We start from the raw sequence: 21862 nt of genomic DNA, 5'->3' as shown, positions 1-21862 counted from the left end.
GGAAGGGGGGGGTGTACAGAGTACAAGAGGAGTAATCGGTGATGGCGGTATTCAGCTTTTATAGCCTTTTTTCACGCATTACTCTCACCCCAAACAACAAGAACAACAACAATATCATCAACATACACGAGTAATGTGGATGATGCCACTTCCCTTACTTCATAACCTCCTCTTTAGGGAAGGTTTAGAGGGGACTTTGGACACAGCTTTACGTTAAATGTCCCTCCGACTGAATTATAAAGCACACCGAACACTGAGAATGCTTTTTTCACATTCATTCGCCCGTACATACACACACACACACATACCCTAAATGGCCACCGAAACGAAGAAGTGGAGAGAGGGAGTCAGGACACCAGCCCGCCTCTCGCCCCAAAACAATCGGAGGCAGAAAGACAAATGATAAACATTCTTAATTGATTAACTTCTATTTTCACAGCCTAGTTGTGTTTTTCTCTCTTTCTCGCTCTGTGTTCCTTTCTCTTCTCTCTTTTTTCTTTTGTTTTCCCTTCCTTTTGTTTGCTTTTCAATTAGCGATTCTTTCTTTTTCACTTCTTTCTTTTACGTATGCACACAAACAACTTTACGTTCTATCTTTTCGTTTCTACCTCATTCATTCTTTTACGTGGTTTCTTCTATGAAATCAATTCCCCATTACACATTTCCCCTCTTGTTTATTCAATCATTGCCGTCCTGTGCTGCCTAGATTGAAATCGTGAGGCAGGCGCACGTAGCTGAGAACGTTTCTCCCCACCTCAGTAGTGCCCTGCTCAGCACACAGTGTGCCATGGGCAAACCACATTAAAAAGTGGAAAATACAGCAAACAAGAAAGTGGACATGGGTGAGTTACCATAATCCCTTCTCACACACACACACAGTCGTCCTTTTTTACAATTAGAACGGGTTCTTCCTTTCCATACACACACGCACACGCACACTCACACGCACACAGCACAGGTCTGTCTGTTTTATGCTTATTACACTTGTTTCGCTTTTTTGTTTTGTTTTGCAAAACGCAGATGGCACTCAGATTACAATCAGGCTACAAAATACATGAGGAAATTAATTACAAAAAAAAAACGCTCTTACTCGCACACACACACACACTCACAAACAAACAAAATTAAAACATTTGAAACATAAAATAACCCCCCCTCCCTTATCCCCCCCCCCCCCCCCCGCTCTAACGATACGTAACTGCCCCGTAAAATTGCCCCACTCCCGTCTGTTTGTTTTGGTAAGCCAGTTTCTAAAACGTACTTGTGTGTGCCCCTCTCTCTCTTTCTCTCTCTCTCTCTCTCTCTCACTGGCGGGATGGAATCGAAGTGCAGTGGAACACGCCTCAAACCATGCTCTCCTTCTCGGGCGTTGGCTGTAGCTCCCCGAACCCGGTCACACCGCCGACACCGACCGGCAGGACGCCCACCTTGCGCAGGGAGCTGTCGCTCGACTTGAAGCCATTCCCATGGATGAACCCAACCAGCCAGGATTTGAGCGAGCTGCGCGTGAGCGACTTCTTGCTGCAGCTGTCCTCGTCCGGCACGCCGACGTGCTCGAGCGAGTACCACCGCTTGCTGCTGCTGTTGTTCGTGTACAGCCCCGGGCAGTGGTGCTCGTGCTCCTGCGGCGTGGTGAGTGAGGTTTGTCGCGTCAGCAGCGGACAAGTCGCCTGCTCTTCCGCCGCCCCATTGCCGATCGACCCGTTGCAGTTGTTGTTGTGCAGATACTTGTGGTGGTGGTGGTGGTGATGGTGGTGGTGCTGTGACTCGCCGTGACTGTTGGGCGGTTTGGCGTTGCCATGGCCCGACCCACTCAACCGTTGTAGGTGCTGATCGTCCTCCAGTCGCACCGTGCTGTCGGCGATCGATTCGTGGCTGATGGTGGAGACGGCGGGCGGCACTGAGACGAACGACTGTGAGCCGGTGCGGGACGGTGCGGCGATCGTTTTCGCCAGCCGTGGCACCCGCTTGGTCAGCGCGTCCAACCGTTTGCGGCGCGGCTCGAGCGTCACGGGAAACGGATCGAGTGAGCGGCTCTCGCGAAGTAACGCCGCCTCGGGCGATCGACCCCCATTGGCGGCCATACTGCTGCACAGCTGCTTGTAATCGTCCGCGGACGTGATCGAGCGCAGCTTGTGGCTCAACCGTCGGCCAGGGCTGTTTGTGCCGAACAGCGCGCGCTTCAGGTTGTCGCTCGAGGCGATTTTACTCCCGAGTGTGGTGACGGTGGGAGCCGTCGGACCCATCGGTCGCTGGTCGAGCGTACACTGCGAGTAACCATCCTCCCCGTCGTCCATCAGTGCGATCGAACCCTCCCGGTAGACCGCATCGAGTCGATGGCGGGGCGGTGGCGATGAATCAGCCCGCATCATCGGCACCATCGGGCCAAACATCGAGCCCTGCAGGCTGTAGCTGCTCTCGTGGTCCGCCCCTCCACCGACCCGATGCGCACAGGACTGGCGCCTGCTGCCCGGCATGTAGCTGCCCATGCCGCTCACCGTCGTGATCATACCACCGCCCGGCAGCCCGATAATGCTCGGATGGCGCGAATCGTACGTCATCTTGGGGCTGCGACGCGGCCGACAGAACAGTGGCGGTGGCAGATCGCGCACATCGACCGGGATCTTCTGGATCGCTTGCTCGGTGGCCGCCTCCAGCCAGTACGTCATCACCTCGCCCTTGCCCTTCATCGCGATCAGACCACGCTCCACGATCACGTACCCGCCGAGCGTGTCCAGCGCGTCCTTGCACTGCTGGGAGATGTGAATCTTCAGCGCCTCCCCGTTCGACTCCATGCGCGAGGCCGTATTGACAGTGTCGCCGAACAGACAGTAGCGGGGCATGGTCAACCCGACTACGCCCGCCACCACCGGCCCCGTGTGTATGCCAATGCGCAGCTTCAGCGTTTCATTCGGCCGGTGAGCGATCCGGTGGCTCCGGACGGCCTGCAGCAGCTCCAGTGCCATCGAGGCGATCTCACCGACATGCCGGTTTCCGTTCGTTATTGGCAACCCAGACACCTGACACCGAGAAAGAGAGGTTTTAGTGGCAAGGCTAAAAGCGGGCGGACCGACGGAAATACCTACCACCATGTACGCGTCGCCGATCGTTTCCACCTTGTACACGTCGTACCCCTTGATGATGCGATCGAACACCGTGTACAGATCGTTCAGGAAGTTGACGACCTGCAGCGGCGTACTCTCGGCCGACATCGCTGTAAAACCAACAATGTCGCTGAAGTAGATCGTCACCGAGTCGTACGATACCGGCTCGACGCCGAGCCCTTTGGTCAGCTTCTCCGCCACCGGCTGCGGCAGCATCCGGTGCAGCAGATCCTCCGTCTTGCGCTTCTCCTCGCAGAGCAGGCGCGTCCGGTCCTGCACGATCTCCTCGAGATTGTTCGCGTACTTCTCCATCATCTCCATCATCTGGTCCATGATGTTTTTCGATTTGCCGCCGCGCATGCGCTTCAATCGATTCCTGGAGTTTCGAGGGTGCAAGGATTTAGAAGAGCGGGAGAGCGAGGGAGAGAGAGATTGTTATTACGTTGTGATCAGTTGAAGAAAAGATTTCACACAAAAAGAGCGACCTTCCTGGTGATCGGAATAGCCACTCGGTAGCATGAGTGAACTCAGAATGAATGGGTCAGAAAAGCGTTTGGACTCTCTAGAGTCATGTCATCGAGTCATCGAAGTCTAGACCTATAATCAGCTTTGAAACTCACGAATCATTCACATGAGTTACAATTTGACACAAAGAGTCAAATTGCTAAGCTCTAGAATGAGTTATTCCTCTTTCGTATGAGTTATTTCGCTATGAGGTAGTGAGTGGTCGTCCTGGAGCTTGAAACAACTGATTCTAGCTCAACTTACTGTGAGACATCAACTAGTCAGAGTCGAGTGAGAGTCACTCATTTAATAACTCACTAATGGAGCTATTGAACGAGTTATTTTACCCCAAGAACAATTAAACTCTGCAATGAGCTACTGGTTGACGCGAAGAGTTAGATCACTCATCAAAATTTAACTCTTCAGAGAGCTTTGTAACTCACCAAAGCTCATTGTGAGAACTAGCTTCCGGGACTGAGAGTTAATTCGCTCATTGAAATTTAAATCTAAAAACAGTTATTTTACTCAATGGAAGTTCCTAACCGGCGCAATGAGTTAAACTCCAAATGAGATTCAGCAAGCTGTTCCTAACACAGATTCGACTCATTCATGCATTCTGACTCAGCATACAGCTCACCACTCACTTACCTAATGTTGGGAAAATCTGGCCGCAGGTCTGCATTCTCGTCCCAGCAGTCGCGTATGCAGTTGATCACATAGTCGGACACATTTTCGTTCTCGATCACGCTCTCGATGTCGGGCCGGAACGGATCCTTGCCCGGTTCGGGCAGCGCCTTCACCCGATCGATGATCTCCTTCGGCTCGAGCTCGGTGTACCCGAACGGGCCCCGCCGGCCAATGATTTCGAACAGGATGATCGCGAACGCGTACACATCTCCCTTCTGCGTGCCGTACACGCTTGGTTGGCGAAGCAGCTCCGGTGACTTCCAAAACAGATCTGTAAAAAGGTGATGAGGATTGTGTTCAGTATCGTTAGAAGGAAGAGGTGTGAATCAAGGAAAGCTGGTAGTGAGACTCACTTCGGTAGTGCTGATGTTCGCCGATCGACTCGTTCTCCGCACAGTGGCGCAGATCGTGCAGACCAAAGTCCGTCACCTGCAGCATCCAGCGCGACGTCACGACGCAGTTCGACGATTTCAAGTTACCGTGATAGTTTAAAGCTGAACTGTGAATGTAGATCATTGCCTGAAGAACGGGAAGCACAAGCGAAAAACAACCCATTAGCGAGAAAAGAAACTCAACAGCAAACTCCGAACCGAAGCGGACAAACGCAAACTTCACTCACCTTAATTAAATCATGCACCAGTGATGCAATAAATAAATCATCTAGCTTGATATCCTCGTTCTCGATGATATCGTACAGGCTTCCCTTGGCACAATAATCAGTGACTAGTAATATCCGCATCGGCTCCACGCAAGCCCCGATGAAGCTATTGATGTTATCGTGCCGCAGGTCGCGCAGCAGCCGCATCTCTTTCATGATTTCGCGCGAGATGTCCTTGCGGCGGGAAAACTTTAGCTCCTTGATGCGCACCACCACGCTGCGGAAGCGGGCGGTCGGCGTGAACACCTGGTTCGAGCACCGCGACCCGAACGACTGGGCACTGGCCAGGCTGAGCTGTTGGTGGGGGAACGAGAGAGAGAGAGAAAGAGAAATATATGAGAATGATGGGTGGAAATAAATGGAGAAACAAACTTGGTCGGCGTCCGTACGTTGGAGAGCGGTTTCGGTGGTGAAGTTTCCGAGTTTGACCAACGCCGGAAACGCTTCGTACGCTTTCACTCGCACAAACTGTTCTGGAATCGGTGAGCTGAGGCTTTAAAGCTTTTCCCAACGGTTCATGCGAATGCAATTACGGTGATGGAAAATGGTTAAAGCGGTCGAATTCCAGTGGTTGCCGATTGGCGAAATGGATGGATAAGTAAATTGCATTATCCTGAAGGTAAATGTTATCCGATTACTTCGAAACCAATCCAAGATTTGTGTATAGTTGTGAAGCAAGGTTATTGGAGGCTTCTTGAAGCATCAATTTTCCAATAAATCGAACCTGAAGAGGATTTTCAAGTCATTTAGAACACGTTAGAGTGTCTTAAAGCTCTACCCTTTTCCCAGAATTGTATATATGTAACTCTTCCGCTTAAAGCAAAGGTAAAAGATAGCGTGAAAAAGGACATTTCGTTCATAAAAATAACAGAAAAATGAAGTTAAATAAACCAAACATAGAAGCTTCCATAAATGCGTTCAAGTTTGATCCTAAGCTCTACACAGGTTAACGAGACTGTGTGATGTGTTACCGCACAGAGAGCATAGTTGCGCAAAAAAAAACTCCCATTTACAGTTTGCATCCCACCCACCGGCACAATGAGAAAAAAACCCTACCTTGCTCGGCGAGGATACGATTTCCGTGTTGAAGTAGCCCTTGATGTCGCCCGGATCGATCTTCCACAGCAGGCCCTCGATTTCGAGCTCGATTTTCCACTTGCGATAGATGCTCATCGTGATGACGCCGGCACAGAACAGGATGAGGGCCAGGACGCCCGCCACCACCATCGACATGATGTGGGTATCGTCTTTCATGCAGTGCTCGTTCATGAAACCGCACGACGGCTCATCCATCGGCCGGTCCGACCCGGGCCAGTCGATCGCGTTGCCCACCTTGGACAGCTTAAACTCCTGCAATGATGGACGGGTGTGTAGGTGTGTGAGTGTGTGGTTAGTTATTGTGAAAAGGAGCCGGCATATAGATTGATCCCTGTTTAAGCGTGTGAGAGTGTGTGGCCAAAGAAAAAAGAACGATCTGTTCGCTTTATCTAGCGAAACAAGAGGAACACAATTGAAAGACAAAATCCTCCCTTCTCGCAACGACAAAAAAAAGAAGACAACTCCTCACCGTGAATATCCTGCTTCGCATTGTGCTCTTTCCCTGGAACTACGAAATCAAATCGATCTGAATCTCTGAGAAAGCGCCTTTTTCCACCCCTCGCCATAACACAATGTCCTGCGCTTGATTGCACGTGATAGAATGGAACAATCGGAAGCTTAACTACTACCCCTTGCGGGGGGCCAGCAGGGGATGCAAGTGGACCGTGGCAACCGTGGATTCATACAATGCAAAGCTCGTTACCGGCCAACCAGTTCCAACCGGATCAACGCAGCGGGGCCTGATGCCGCCAGAGCGCGGAGTGGTTAAAAATAATTGATAATCCTTCAGGAGTCGTCGCACAAAATCCCAATCCCATTGTACTCCGGGGATGGGTGTGCGAACGTGGGTTATGGCGGTTGTCCAGCAGCTCATTCGCTGATTTACATTTCGGTGGGACATCCATGCGATTGGTTGTTTCCTCGTTCCTTACTCAACTTTGTTCGCGGTGTCATTTTGTGTTCGTTCGCGGAAGTTAGTCAACTTGCTGTCCGAGCTGGAATTGAGTACATAGTCACGATGCTGATTGAGTGTATTGAGCATCCTTCTGTTTGTGGCTCTGTGTTCGCAGTGTTTCCCGCGCGGTCACGGCAACGACGGGGAATCAATGCCACACTGCAGACAGTGTAACAAACTCCGATTGGATGGGCAGAGGAGTAACAAAAATACAGATACATTTACTTGAGAGTTGTTTAGATCTTTGTTGCGTTGTGCTTAAAGCAATGTGGTTGAGTGTTGTACACATCGCCAACAGTGTTGTGTTCGTTACAATATGCCACTTTTAATTAGTCACCCACCTAGGCACCTACCCAAGGACACTACACCACTAAATTCATTCTCGTAATTTCACTGCCAGTCCGGTTCTTTGAGAAAACTGTTCGTTTGAACTGCGGTTTGTTGGGTGTACAAATAAGTTAGTGATAACTTTAAAAACTGATATTACTGTTTTTTTATAATCAAATTATTTACAGTATTGGGATTGTATGCAATGGACAATCTGTAATAAATCAAAATACACCAACAACTTATTAATACACCTCACAATCCGTAATAACTTGTATCTGTAGAACTCTATCGAAGAACATGTCAATTACTTAACACCTGGAATAGATGATTTAAACGCTTGACCAACTAAGCTAATAAATTGATACAGCAATTTGTAGCGGTGTACTGGAACACACACCATTGTGTGAAAAGTCTAAAGGATTTAAAACAATTTACAATCTCCATCCTTCTCTTAAATCCTTCGAGCAGAACAACGCTTTAACAAACCCCCCGTTCATCATCGTGCTCGAATGTCAGCAATAGATGCTGCATATATAATTGTAAATCAAATAACACATCTCTGACTGGTATATCCCTCTCGTTGCTTCTTTTCTCTCTCTCTCTCTCTCTCTCTCTCTCTCTCTCTCTCTCTACCTATCTCCCCCACTCTATACTAGCTAGATAGCACCACAAAATCTACAAAACCAATTCGTATTTTAATGAATCCTTCACTTCAAATAATTCGGATTATTTTCCGGTACACCGTGTTTGGTTGGCTTGGACCGTGCTTTCGACACGAATCCCACAAAAACCCCTCCCCTTTTTTGCTCACACACCCTCTCCCTAACCCACCCGTTGGTTAAAACAAATACGGAAACAATCACGACTCACTCACTGGAATTTCATCGTTTCGGTGCTGGTTCGTGTCGTTGAGGTGCTGCGGTTGCCGCATCTGGAAGTGCGCGACCGGTCGCATCTGGAACTCGCAGGAAAAGTTCGCCTCCTCGTAGAACTCCCGCTTGAGGGCGAGCACCGAAAAGTTACCCTCCGAGTCGCCGTAGTCGTCGATTTTAATCGTCGCACCGGCAACGCCTGCATGGTGAGTAAAAATGGACGAAAAAAAATGCCCCCGCCCGGGGAAAATGGAAATGTGAATATGTTCGCACCATTCGCGCAATATGTTTCGGGGGTTGGATTTGTGTGTGTGTGTTGCAGTGGCAGCTACACGCTACTATACTCACTGTGGTACGTTCGGTTGTTGATGATGGTTTGTATGATCTTGGTACCGTTGCTGGCCACGTCCCGGATCACGTCGCTCGTCAGCGGCCGGTGCTGCTGCTCCTCCTTCAGCAGCTTGTCCAGGGCCCAGGCGTACAGCTTCACCGAATCGTACAGATAGGCGGCATAGATCGACACGTACTGATGGGAAGATGCGAGACCGAAGAATGCAAAGGAACAAAACAAAGCGATGGTTAAAAAAAAAACAGCCGACTCAATCCAAGTGTGCGAAACGAAATGAAAGAGAAAACTCCACTACATTGGATTGGAAAGAGGGAGTGGGATGGAAACAATAGTCCTCCACTGAATCGGTTGCCAAGGATTGCTTTGATGGTAGTCAAAAAGGAATTCTTGCTGTTTAAAAAGCAAGAGGCGCTTTTTTTGTGAGCGCCCGAAGCTATGCAATGCTTCCTTTTTAATCGTGTATTTTGAAGGTTCTGCGCGACCTTTTTACCAACCAAGGGCATTAAGAACAAAACGTGTGTGCTGTACAAAGGCACATTTGAAATGAAACATCAAAAATGAAAGAATCTTTCTCATAACAAAAGCTTGCAACAAAGTGACGAACGCAAAATTAGAACCTTTTTGAAAGTTTGACGACGAGCACGGGCAGAACATGAATACGGGCGCTCAAAACATCAAAAGGGGCTCCCTTACCTTTACGAACTGATGAAAGAGCGACGGCTGCTTGAAGAAGAACGGCTCCTTCTGCGTGTACTCGCGCACCTTGTGCGTGAACGCTTCGAACGTGGGCAGCGGTTCGGAGGCGACGACCACCAGCAAGCTCTTGCTGCGCCGCTCAAAGTCCCCCGGCAGGTCCATGCAGTTCTTCACGTTCGGTGGCTTCTCGACGCGCCACAGATACTTGTTCGACAGTCTGTGGAAGGGGGTGTGGGAGATATGAATAAAGTGATTTAGAAGTAATATTTTATTACAGTTTTGGAGCTAAAAGTGGCTAAAACGTGGGTTTCAGATATAACTCCTCAAGTTGTGTAATAAGAAACTGAATCAGAAATCTTCTCTTGTGTGACTTGTATTATAACTTGACTACCATTATCAACTCACAGTTGTGTGGAAACGTGTACTAAATAGCTTATAGCCTACACCATTATAGCTTCAAGTCAAACTAGTCTCAAGCCTGCTAGAGTCTGCACAGAGCTGAACATATTGACCGGCCAATGAAACGAACTCTGCTCATTTCAAGTCCTTTTACTCGAGTTGGAAGCAGAAACCGGAGACGTCATTGAAAGAAAAGTTCTAAATTTTACCACGCTAAACTAGGAAAGCACTCCAAAGAAACGAAGAAGAACTGTCCTTGAATGTACCGCTACCATCTTCTAGCAGTTTGGGATAGGAAAAATAGAAAATCAAACTTTATTTTCCGGGGAAAACTTTCTCTAAAACTACCATATTCAATTTTCCGTTGCTACCAATGTTGCTGGAAGAATGTTGCTTCCTGTATCTGTATGTTTTCCCTCCCCAAAACAAAAGCTCGGAAAACCATCCCACTTGGCGTTAGAGAAGGGGTACACAGGCAACTCGCTTACTTACTTCGGCGAATAAGTCATCATGTCGGCGGATATGACCAGGTATTCGCCCTTCGCAAACAGCTGCATCCCGTCCATGGTGGCCATCATGTCAACGAGCTGGTTGCTGTTCCCGAGAAACACGTAGATGCGCGTCCTGTTCATCGTTTTCTGTATGACCTGTGGTTGTGGGTATGGCGCCCCAGGTGGCCAAGCAGAGAATGAAGAAGAAGAAAAAGAAGAAGAAACGGAAAAGCGTACGTTGAAACACGAGAGCTGATCAGGAAACACGGTGCCGCAACGGCCACACACACACACACATACGAGTACATTAAAACGCGCAAAACCATACACATCGTTAATGGTGAGCAACGGGATGAACGAGAGAAGGAGTGACATGGTTTGAGCATTAGTGCATTATTAGTGGATGGGATGGATTTCAAAAGAAAGCAGCTTAAATAATGGAATGTGATACTTTAAACACGGTCCTATTAAGAGCGGATGAGTGTAAAATGGATGAGAAGCGCGCTTTCATCTGTTGCACGCTTACACATGTCCCGGACGGGGGTGGTTGGGCTTTGTCTATCTATTATCTACCAAGAATTAGTTTAATTTAACTCCTGCAATTTCGATTGGAAAATATTGTTCAACTTTCGAAGTCTCTATCAACAATAGTTGGCAACAATTCCGTTGAACGAACGAGCAAAACCCTCCAAAGCCGTACTCAACCGTACTCAAACTAAACTGTGCCCCACGTCCAGGCCAGACCTCCAGACACGAGGGAGCTACATGTTCCAAAATCAGCGTACAACATAGTCTAAAGCATTCGTCCATGGGTATGTGCAACGATGAAAATGAGGATGGGGATGATGGGTACAAAACGACGGCCAAAGCACTAACAACAACGCCACAGCGCCGCTGCGCTTAGACAACATTTAATTATTTATTGTAATAATATAATACCGTGTACCAATATCCACTACGGCAGCAGTCCATATCGTCCTGGCAGCACTTGTAGTTGTCGAACACCATCTCGACGTGGTTGACGGACAGGTTGTTGTTTTTGGCCTGCGTTTCCAGCGAGGTGGCCACGTTCTTCCACAGCTGCTCGTGGATGATCGAAAACTTCCGCCAGCCGTAGTACGTCAGCAGCGAGATGATGGATTTGGTAACCTGACATAGACAAGGGGAGAGAGACAGAGAGAGAGAGAGAGAAGGGATAAAACGGAAAGCGTTATCAAAACTGTAACAAAATCGGGCAATTTGAGCGGTTGCTAGCTGGCTGAAAGGTAGTTTGCTGCGCGCATATTTCCCCCTTCACCGTAGATGCGTTGCGTTTTGTGCTGTAAATGATATTTAATTTATGTTTGTGAGAAGAAAGAGCTGCGCATCGAGCAAGGGGTCTTTGAAATTGAAATGTCACCAGCGCTGAATCACATCAAAAGAACTACTGACTCGGGCAGGGAGCATCCTCTGGAGGGAGAGAGGATAACATTCCAACATTCGCAACCTCAAGAGTTCATGTACAAGATGAAGAAAAGTGTAGCTTTTTATTCATTTTTCGCTTCGGGAAAGGGGTTGTTAGGATAGTACAGATCGAGCACAGCGTGTATTGGAATCTTTCATCTTTCAAATGTCACCTGCAGCTGAGCTTAAGTGGCACAGCAACGAGGTGAGGAGGCAAATAGAGTGACAGTTTCAAATACATGGCCAATGTACGAGTCAATTCGAAGTATGGAGAAGTGTTTCACTGATTTAAAAGAGGGAACGGACATTCTCAAATTAGTAAATTAAATTTTAAAGCATCTTTTAAGAGAATACGAGTCCGAAAAGGTTTAGAAAAACATGTTTCCAAGTCCAGCAGCCTCGTAACCATGCTTGTATATTGGTGCCATGACCAGGATTAAAGTCCGTATATTGTATGCATTTCTACATTAACAAAAAATCCTTTCCATAAAACAACTTCCATGTCGAAACCACTCCACCTCTTTTCAGGCATATGTTCTTCGAGTCTCTGGTATTTCATTGATGCAGCACGAGCGCCACATAATCGGCGCAAGAAATTTGATTCCCCAAGCATTTAAGCGCGCGTGTGCCGCGCCGCCGGAACCTCGGTACGGCACAACGTGACGTGGCCAGGCGGTGTAATAATTCACCTTGGAGTCAATTTTCCATTCATTCAGAAGCCGAAGCAGCCGAACAAACTAAAACCAAAAAAGGGGAATAAAAACAAGCTCGGTTCTTTTGCTCCGGTGCAAAAACTGCTCCATCAGTACTTCCGATCGGTGCTGCAAAAATAAATTACCCGGCTGAGCCCTGAGGGTGTCGAGTGTCATGTGTCAGCTTTCCCGACACCTCCAGCTCAGCTTCGGCAGACACACACACACACGAACTCAATCCGGAAGTGATTATCGTCACCCAAGAGAGGCAAATTTTCTGTAGTGTTTGCTTTTTTTCTTCTTTGGGTTTGTTTGTTGCTTTTGCACATCTCAGCAGGCGTATGCACAACATTATTTTTAGAGGACACGCTTCGGAAGAACATTCCGCTGACCGTAGGGTATCGCTGGAATCATGTACGCCACTTTTACGCACCGTGCTTGCGTATGAATGCGCAAGCCAACAGGTGGTGTGTGGGGTGCGCGTTTTTTTGTGCGTTTTTTTGCTTTGCTAAATTGTCAGCGAAATTGAACGCTTTTACTCCAATTTGGTCTCCATCGCGCGGTGCAAATGTGAGTCAACTGCTCGGCTCAACCGCCGCCCGTAAAGGTAATTGGAAGACTTGGAAGAGATCCGGACACGCTTGAAGCTACCGATGGGGGACTGGCACCGCCATGTGCCGTACGCGTAGAACGTAATTATATTTTCTTTTGCTGGTGCTTGTTCCGGTTTATAGCTTTTTTTTTTCATTTTTTGCTTTACTTTCGATTTGACGATTGACAAAATCGATCAATATGCTAAGCACACACGCTTCCGTTTGATTTTGTGGGGATTTTTTGTGTGTGTGTGCATTTGCCTTATTTTTGGAGCTATTTCAGGAGAATAAAATGTGAACGAAAATCAGATTTTAATGATGATATCGCAGACGAAGAAGGAAATCGCTTCTTTTTTATTAATTTTGCTTGAATGTTGTCTTGCCATCCTGTTAACTAATTTCCTGCCTTAACACACTCCGTTTGATAAGAGCTATTTATTTAGGACAACCTTTTGAATTGTGCCATCCAAAACGGAGGCTTTGATGTTGTTCTTTGGCAAGGAGAAATGGGTAATGAAGGATACTGAATAAAACACATCCTTTTAATGAAATAAATAAAGCAGCGCAACCTATTTTCATATATTTCTCTAATCGGTAACATGTTTGTATACAAAGAGAAGGAGTGAGGGATAGAGCGGACAATTTGTCACTAGCACTCCCCGGGGAGGGGGGGAGGGAAATAGAACACAAACACAAACATACCTGAGTATCGGGTGGCTCGGTGCGGGCGAAGGTAGGAATTGGTGAGCTACGCTGCAGCTCGGAACATCTCTGCAAATAGAACAAAATCAACACCACAAGCTTTAAACTCGTAATCGGATTCAGGTTTAAGGTGTAGTTTGGAGCCCTGGGAGGGGGAGGGGGGCTCATTATTTTGCAGAGTTTTTAGTGCGCAGTTTTGTTGTACGATACGATGAATATAAACCATGAATTGCTCGAGATTTAATCCTATTTTGTGTTGCATTTTGCATTCAAACTATCATACGTAATAACTATCTGCTATAAAATATATTAAATTACCAAATTATTCCTTTTTTAAGCTGATTTATTTAAGTACTAGTGCTAGTATAGCCTTTTCCTGTGGCGGTTTATATACAGTGGAGCCCATCTAAAGTCGGATACCTCATATTTTCACCTTTAATCTGACTTTGCGGCACCCTGGACAGTTCCCTAGACCTTTTATCGGAAAACTTTTTCCTCTCATCGTTGAGGACACCCTTTAGCTGTGTATCTGCAAAAAATTAGATCGATATCATTTAAAATCTCGAAACACCATGTATAAATGTGATATAAGGTAAAAAAAATTGTCTTCATTTCATAGCTAAACGACTACGTAGCATGCCAATATTGACCTATATGGTTCATAAATCATGTGAAATCAGTTACTATAGGTCCATTAACTAGCTTGGGTGGTCATCCAGGGTGCCGCAAAGTCAGATAATAGGTGAAAATATGATGTATCCGACTTTTGGTGGCCGCCACTATATGATTTAATATTTTTACTATTTATCCACCATCCACCAGAATAACAAACAAATTGCTAGAAAATGTATAAAATGTCACATTGCCCCTCTTCCTAATTAAACGACAACCTTTCCCTCATTAAATACGGATCGATGGCTATCTAAAGATCACCGTGCCGCTATCGATGTCATACTGTCGCCCTGTCGGCCCAATGCGGAACGATGATGTTTGCTATTGTCGAGTTAATTAGCAATCATCAATTACCATAATACCGAATGCCTTCCATGTCTTCCGTCTGCCCAGGCCAAGTGTTCGCCCGGGCGAGTAAACAAACCCCCGAAGCTCGATCGAACACCCCAAGAATGCTTATAATTATGCAGGATGGAGCATCTTGCACCCTGCCCGAGCGCCTGCCCTTATGAACCAACTCATCTTTTCTGCATTTATCATTTGCCTGCCTTCCTGCTTCTCCTTCTCCCAGCAGCAATCCACTCCTTTGACGCATCGGATGTCATCGGGCGAGGGAGACTTGGAATGCATCACAAGCATACAAACAACTGGACAGCAGCAGCAGCAGGGGCAGCAGTACCCAACCAGTGGGTGCTATTTTTAGCGCTACATTATTCATTTTCGTGCGACACTTTTGCACACATTGTTCTTGGTGCTTGAGGCGGCACAGCAGGTCAACACATCTAACACACACACACAAACAGAGTGTTGTAACAAGAGGCATCGCAACGTGGTTCAGGGCGTCAACGTCCACTAACAAGCCGAAAGGTCGAATCCATCGCTTTCCAACTCCCATTATCGCGCGCTGTAATCGCTGCTGCAGGGCTGATGGGCAACGTAACGGGCAACGGTCAAATGGTTTGATTATTGATAAGAAAACATCGGTTGATTGAAGACGCGCTGCTCTTGGGAAGGAACGAACAAGATGGCACGAAACACTAAGTGAATGGTTTGATTGCAATTCTGGGGCAATGGTTTCTGGTGTCTGAATACTCCCGCTAGAGCGTCTAATTCATGTGCATTCTTCTATGTTTCTAAGAAAGGCTCCTATTACTCCACGATAACATAGAATCCAATTGCAATACTCACATACGAGATCATTGGTATGTCGCGGCTCTGCGAAACGATCGCCTCGGTCTGGCAGGTACCTTCGGGGCCGAAGAATGCCGCCACCCCGTCGCAGATCATCTCGGTGATGACACGTGTCGCGACGACGGTTTCGCCGCGCGTATCGTTCCACCGTAGCGCGAGCGTCACGTTCGGCAGCAGCTCCGGATCGTTGTTGATCTCGTCCAGCGCCATCGTGAGCGCGCCCGAGATGGTGAGGCCCTGCTTCTCGATCAGATCACCCTTGACCGCGGTCAGATAGCCGAGGGTCAGCACCGTCCGATTGTTGCGGAACTTCTGGTGCGGCGAGTTCTCCGGCATCTTCGTAATGTACGAGCCGGATGAGTGGGTCTGCTGCTGTTGCGGCGGCTGCGACTGCTGCTGCTGCTGTTGCTGCTGGTGCTGCTGGTTCGTTGATTGATGCTGCAGCAGCAGTGACTGAGGTTGATACGGGTCATGATAGAAGGGAAGGGCGGCCGAGGCAGACGCTTCGGGCGCGCTCGAACTCCCGGTACCACCGCCGGAACCGCTCGGCGTGAGACTGCCGCCACCGATGCCATTCGGGCCGGGCACTAGGGCGACCGCGGCCGGCACATGACCGAACGCCACCGAGAGCAGTGCAAGCAGTAGGACGGGCCAACGCGTCATGGCCCCCTCGAATGGGGCCGATCAGCGCGACTCCAACCGATTTCGAACACCGGCTGTGGAAGAGAAAGACACAGAATCGTTAGAATTAATGTGTAATTTTCCGTAAAATTGAAGATAAATAACATTTCAGCGAGCTTAAAGTACAGCTTGTGCCACAACATCCCCTTTAAGATTCCTCTACACGGAACACTTTCAATCCATCACACCGGGAGCGCATAGCTTCATCATAACTTTTCCAGCACATTCCCATGTCACAAAGTTCAGCGCCTGCTGCCAACATCAAGTAGAGCGTAATCTGTGCCTGCTACGCTACTTTCCAACTAATGCTAAACCCACTGATGAGGTTGAGCTGTATCCCACGATTTCCCTCAGGGAGGATTTAGCAGAACAAGGTACGAGCTCGAACTCGAATCCTTTGCTTCCCAATGCTCACTCTATAATACGCAAATGTAATCACCTGCGCACGGAGCAATCGCTCACTCATGCATCTAATTATGTTAGGCTGCTTAGTAATCACTACCGAACCACTAGTTAATGGGTTTTGACGAGTGGCGTGGAGTGGCGGAACACGGTAAACCCGAAACCACACTACAGGACACAACCGTTCGGTCTCGTAAGAGGGGGCGCACTTAATTAATCAGCTTCACATTTCAGCACGTGATGGTGCAGCTGGTGGGTGGAAAAGTTTACATACACATGACAGTGCAATATTCTGAAAAAATTTAGCTGCCTTCCTTTACTTCAATTACACAGCAAACGAACTTCGTAGTTGTCCAGAATTGTTGGAAAAGTATAAATTGTGTGACAAGGAATTGTTTTAAATGATTTAGAGCAAGTAATGCTACCTTAAATGGTGCTGATAGACTTATCATGCAACAGGATTTGGTTCGCACTGTACTGTATAACTCTCTCGCACAACTAATTGCCCTTCCCTCTCGTTAACACACTCAACTCTTTATTGTTCCCTACACGGCGGCCCGGCACGATGCGCCACAAATGGATGGAACGTGCAAATACGGTTGGCGTCTGATCACATCGAGATTCACAGTGACCGGTTCACACACACGTCCACCTCCACCAGGTTGGCACTTGTTGCTCAGCTGAACGGGAACCCACCATAGTTTACCATACCACATTTCGCTGCACACACACGGTGACTGGTCGTCACGTGCCGGGAGTGTGCCGGATTATTCGATCAAATGTCGTACCGTGGCGCTTGTGTGTTGGAGGGGATTGCGAAGCAGCGATAGGAGGGTAACCGGAGTAAATAGTAAAAGTAGTGCTTTATGCTATCACGTGGCCAGCACACTCCAGCTGCCTGCCGGTACGTAATGATGTCCACAATCGGTTCGGTGAAGGGGTTTTGATACCCCGAAAACGAAGTACACACTCACTGACACTCGACCGTGTGATGATGTGTTTGAATGTGTGTACGGGATGAGATTTTAACAAGACTAATTGATAAGGAACTGTGCTATTTAGGAACATTATTATTCACAGTGTTTATTCATATTAAACCGTTGATTTACCGATGGTTAAATGCACTGAACTCACATCATTATAATTAATAATTACCTCGAAACATATAAACCCCATTTTACGCAGTCGTTTCTTGGTTTCTTAATCGATGCTTTTGATCTTCCATTGCACATTTGACAGGTAATTTAAACATGCAATTAAAATGCTGGTTCGAGAAACCGAAATTGAAGGAGTGGAAAGCAGATTGAAATGTACACTGGTTTCTTAACGATCAGTATTACGTTTAATTATTAAAACCAACCGAAAAGTGGTCGTCAAACACTCGTTAAGCCATCCAATCGACCATTATTCTTACACGATTTTCGCACACCTTTGCAAAGTTTCCAATTAAAGCTTTAGAAACTCTAGCACACCACAAAAGATTCATATTCCAATTTAGATCGTGCTGGTTGATCTTTTGAACCATTCTCACGAATAATCCTTCCTTCAAACTCCAATCAAAAGTTTTGATGGACGCCTGGCCTCATCGCCTACACCTTGCCACTTTTATCTGTTATCGTTTTTTCTTTAATCCATTTTGAAACTCATCTTTTCTTATTCCCAGAATTCGTTGGCGGTGATGTAAATATTACTTTTTTGGTATTGCTTGTTTAGTAAATAAAGGGCACGAGGAACAAACAACAACAACAACAAGCGGTTGATTTGTTACTTGATCCCCGATTACAGCTAAGCGCTTTGCAAGTAATGACACGGACGCAAACACTCGTTCTCTGGTCGGTTGCTTGGTTGTTTAATCCACTTTTGAAGTTTTATTTCCCGTGCCCAAAAAGCGATCCTTTGGAATGTGTATTTCCTTCTTCAGTGCTGACAACGCAGACGAGCACTGACGAACGATTAGTAATAATTAATGATGGGTTCAATTACATGCGAGATACGATTATGTAAATTTGTTGCGGTTAAAGGAACACCAGTTCGACACAGACGCGGCGGATTATCTGCCTGTTTTGCCGAACACGCGGTGGCGAGGATTGTGGAGGCAGTTTTACGAAAGTATGTGGGCCGACGTATGTTTGTCGATTGTGGAGGTGGAGTGTTTGTACTACAACATAAAAATAATACACGCTCAGTAGCGGTATCCTTGCTGCTATTGCTCCGTTGCTGCCTTCAGGCTTCAGAAGTTGATATAAACTAGAAAAAAGCACCGTCACCGTGTAGGGTATCAGGCTTCAGAGGGCTGAACATATTTTTCCAAAATTCTTTCCCATGCTCGGATGGAAAACCAAACACAGTTAACAAGACTTTTTTTTGCGCATTCCAAAATATTTCCACTTAGAAGTTTGTGCTGATCGAAAAATGCCCACAACAACGTGGCCCAACAGCAAACAAAAGTTTGCAATTGGATTGGAAGCTTAATTATTCAACTGCTGCTCGCACGCAGAATAATGTTATTTTAGCTGATCAAATATTGTCCGGGCCAAATCGGTTTCGCTGTCCCATGGGCGGACCACATTTAAAATAACAAACAACATCAAGGAAACGTTGCTTTCCACCGCCGAATAGTGGAGAGAGCGTTGTAACGCGCGTTTGTTACACCTTCCTACGCCAACACACACACGCACCTACGCCACACTTTTCTTCTCTTTCTTTCCTGCTGCTGTGGAACAACATTTCACCACCACCACGGAGAGCACAGGCGTCCCGCGGGCGAAACCTTGACCTCGCGTTCGCGCCCGTGCGCCATTGGTGCGCAGAGTTCGCACGTAACGGTGATTAACGGGCGTGTGCGAGGGGCCGACCCTGACTAATGGGCAAAACCTGAACCCGAACGGCTTTATCGAATTTCGGCATTTGTTCCGGGGTGACATTTTCCGAAACCCATTTGAGACCGTTTGAGTTTTTCAGTGATTGGGGTCGGGGATGAGCTTTCTGTTTGTTTAAGCTTCGTATTTTTTTTTTGTTTGGGGGCGAAAAGTCTGGTGTTGGAGCATCTGGTCACCTTGGTTACGGTGCGAGTAATATTGAAGCCAATTTGGTGCGTTGTTTGCGCTGAACGAGCTTGCTGTTTGCTGTTTGGTCAATTCGTTGGAAATGGGGTAAAGGGGACACATTGATTTGGGCGTGATTTTATAACATTTTCAAACAAACGCATATAAAAGGTGAAAGTAATTATGTTTTGTCCTTTTTCGATGATAGCTACACTTCAGTAACTGCATTGATGAATTTAAGGCATATAAGGATATATTGTAAAATATTTTTTTTCGAACTATCCTGTCTATTATTTGATTAAATTATTAAATTTAAAACTTCAAAAATGTAAATACCTCTCCATGCACCCATAAATAAGCACAGCACTGTACACAGCCAGCAGGCGGTGCCTGGTTTCGGTGCGGCATACCAAACAACGGCAACGACCACCACCATCACCACGGTCACCGCGCCAATGATGATCGTTGCCGTGACCACGAAAATACACCGAGCCGAATATCATCAATGACCACTAAAATTCGAAACACGCTGGAAGCTGCCGGTGTGGAAGCTTGTCTTTTGAGTCCCGCTCGCTCTCCCGCCCAGGAAGAGAAGACGGCGAAGGTCCTCTCGGGCGAAAGGTGCGTACAACCCCGCTAGACGACGATGGGTGACGACAAACGGACGACAGACAAAAGCGCAAAACCGGATTGGTAAAAATAACATTTAGCGTTTCGTGGTGCACGTTTTGTGACGGGACGGGAGAGTGGGTGGGGGGGGGGTTTAACCCAAAATTGAGGTTTCGTTGGCCTGTCGCAAGAGAGCGCACGGGTGAGCGCATATGCCTTCCCGTTTGCGCTGTCTTTGTTTACTACATTCGTATGGGATTTTGGGATTTTATGGTGATATGATTGAATTTTGGTGATTTTTTTTCCGATTGAAAGCGCATACACGTTGACTTTGTTGTGTAATCGATGATGAGAAAATTAAATAATTTATATCCTATTGATGGCCATTTACCTACTGAAAAATTAAATATGGATGTTTAATTTATTGCCATCACCCTACCATAATTCCAACATTAATCAACAACGATATAAATCACAGTAATTAGAATTTAAGCACCAAAAGTCCCATTTGATTCCAAAATTGCTCCACATCATCTATCATTAAATCTTAATTTGAAGATTATTTAAATGCTTTTGTTGGAGTCCCTTTTCATTCTTGTAATTTACACCTAGAACGTCATTAGGTGTAATTATAAACAGTTCTCTGGCTATACCCGGCCGGTTTGACGTCACCCGGCGTCTCACGATCGTTTGATGTGAAAGCGTTCGCCTTTTTTAATTTGATTTTGATTTGAGCATGTTTATCGTTTTCTCTTCTCTCTCTCTCTTTCTCTCTTTTATTTTATTTTCCTTCCCAAATGTGTATATTATCCCCCTTTTTTGTACACATTACACAATCCACTCCCATTCGCGCTTCCATTCTTCAAGAGCGTGGCTGTTTTGTTTGTTTGTTTGTTTGTCTTTGAACATCAAAAATTCTTCCACGAACCACACATCAATCACCCGCGCCCCATTGGTGCTTTTGAGGCCGTGCGCGCGCGACTTTATGCTAATACAATGGGAGGGGGAGAGGGCTGGTTGTCCCATCGCAGACACGGTGCGCACCACTTTCCAAGCAACATCCTTGTTGACTGTGTTTTTTATCATAGGGTCAGTCCACACCGGGGCCCGGCAGTGCTTTTGACAAATTCCATACACGCACAAACACTACCGGCCACAGTGGATCGTATTGTTTGGTGCGCGGCAGATCCGTTTGCGGTTGTGCTGTTGGCTGTGTCCGGCAGTGTCGTTGACAGGAATATGAAATGAAGCTGCCGTACAGCGGGCGTACACGTTGGCGCTAAAAATATCGGCCATGTCGTTTCCATGGAGCTCGTCGTCATTGTGCCGTTTTTTTCTCTCTACCGCGCTGTTTGTACCCATTTCAATTACAGCTGTACAAGCAAACAAGGTTTGGAGTGGTTTGGAGAAGGGTTACGAGCTGTTTTCGATTTCACAGCAGAAGAAGAATAGTTCAAGGAGATTCGTTGACAGGAATTGATAGGAGCAGATGAAAAAACTGCATGTGTTCATGTGTTTTTACCCTCAAAGGGCAAGTCGTTGAGGTCGCATATACCAAAAACCAAACCCTTATTCCAGGTGCTCTCTCTTGGAGAGTTCACTGCCACTGTCTGGCAGCGAATGTGTGTGTGTGTTCCACAAAACACTCGTGGCCATCTCCAAAATCCACACTAACCAGGGCCGCCAGGGA

At 46.9% G+C, this 21862-nt stretch overlaps 1 protein-coding gene across 12 annotated transcripts in view; it reads right to left on the bottom strand.

Annotated features, from left to right (window-relative positions):
• Nucleotides 1-1179: 1179 nt before the first annotated feature.
• The window catches only part of LOC120958204 (receptor-type guanylate cyclase Gyc76C-like), a 56876-nt gene continuing 36193 nt past the window's right edge, over nt 1180-21862 (bottom strand). For 11 of the 12 annotated variants that reach the window (XM_049609905.1, XM_049609906.1, XM_049609904.1 and 8 more), the window contains exons 3-15: nt 15434-16152; nt 13574-13642; nt 11083-11292; nt 10145-10299; nt 9251-9470; nt 8557-8734; nt 8211-8407; nt 6010-6303; nt 4915-5247; nt 4649-4814; nt 4257-4566; nt 3087-3480; nt 1180-3020 (exon numbers count right to left, since the gene is read on the bottom strand). In XM_049609905.1, coding sequence (XP_049465862.1) covers nt 1344-3020; nt 3087-3480; nt 4257-4566; nt 4649-4814; nt 4915-5247; nt 6010-6303; nt 8211-8407; nt 8557-8734; nt 9251-9470; nt 10145-10299; nt 11083-11292; nt 13574-13642; nt 15434-16099 — 4869 coding nt within the window. In that variant the 5' untranslated portion in view covers nt 16100-16152 and the 3' untranslated portion in view covers nt 1180-1343. Of the gene's footprint in view, nt 3021-3086; nt 3481-4256; nt 4567-4648; nt 4815-4914; nt 5248-6009; nt 6304-8210; nt 8408-8556; nt 8735-9250; nt 9471-10144; nt 10300-11082; nt 11293-13573; nt 13643-15433; nt 16153-21862 lie in introns of those variants that run through there. The other variant, XM_040380836.2, reaches the window with a different exon arrangement.

Source organism: Anopheles coluzzii, chromosome 3 (assembly GCF_943734685.1).
Source record: "Anopheles coluzzii chromosome 3, AcolN3, whole genome shotgun sequence".
Taxonomy (NCBI): domain Eukaryota; kingdom Metazoa; phylum Arthropoda; class Insecta; order Diptera; family Culicidae; genus Anopheles; species Anopheles coluzzii.
Note: the sequence above shows the minus strand (reverse complement) of the source record. Positions and strands in the feature narration are given on the sequence as shown.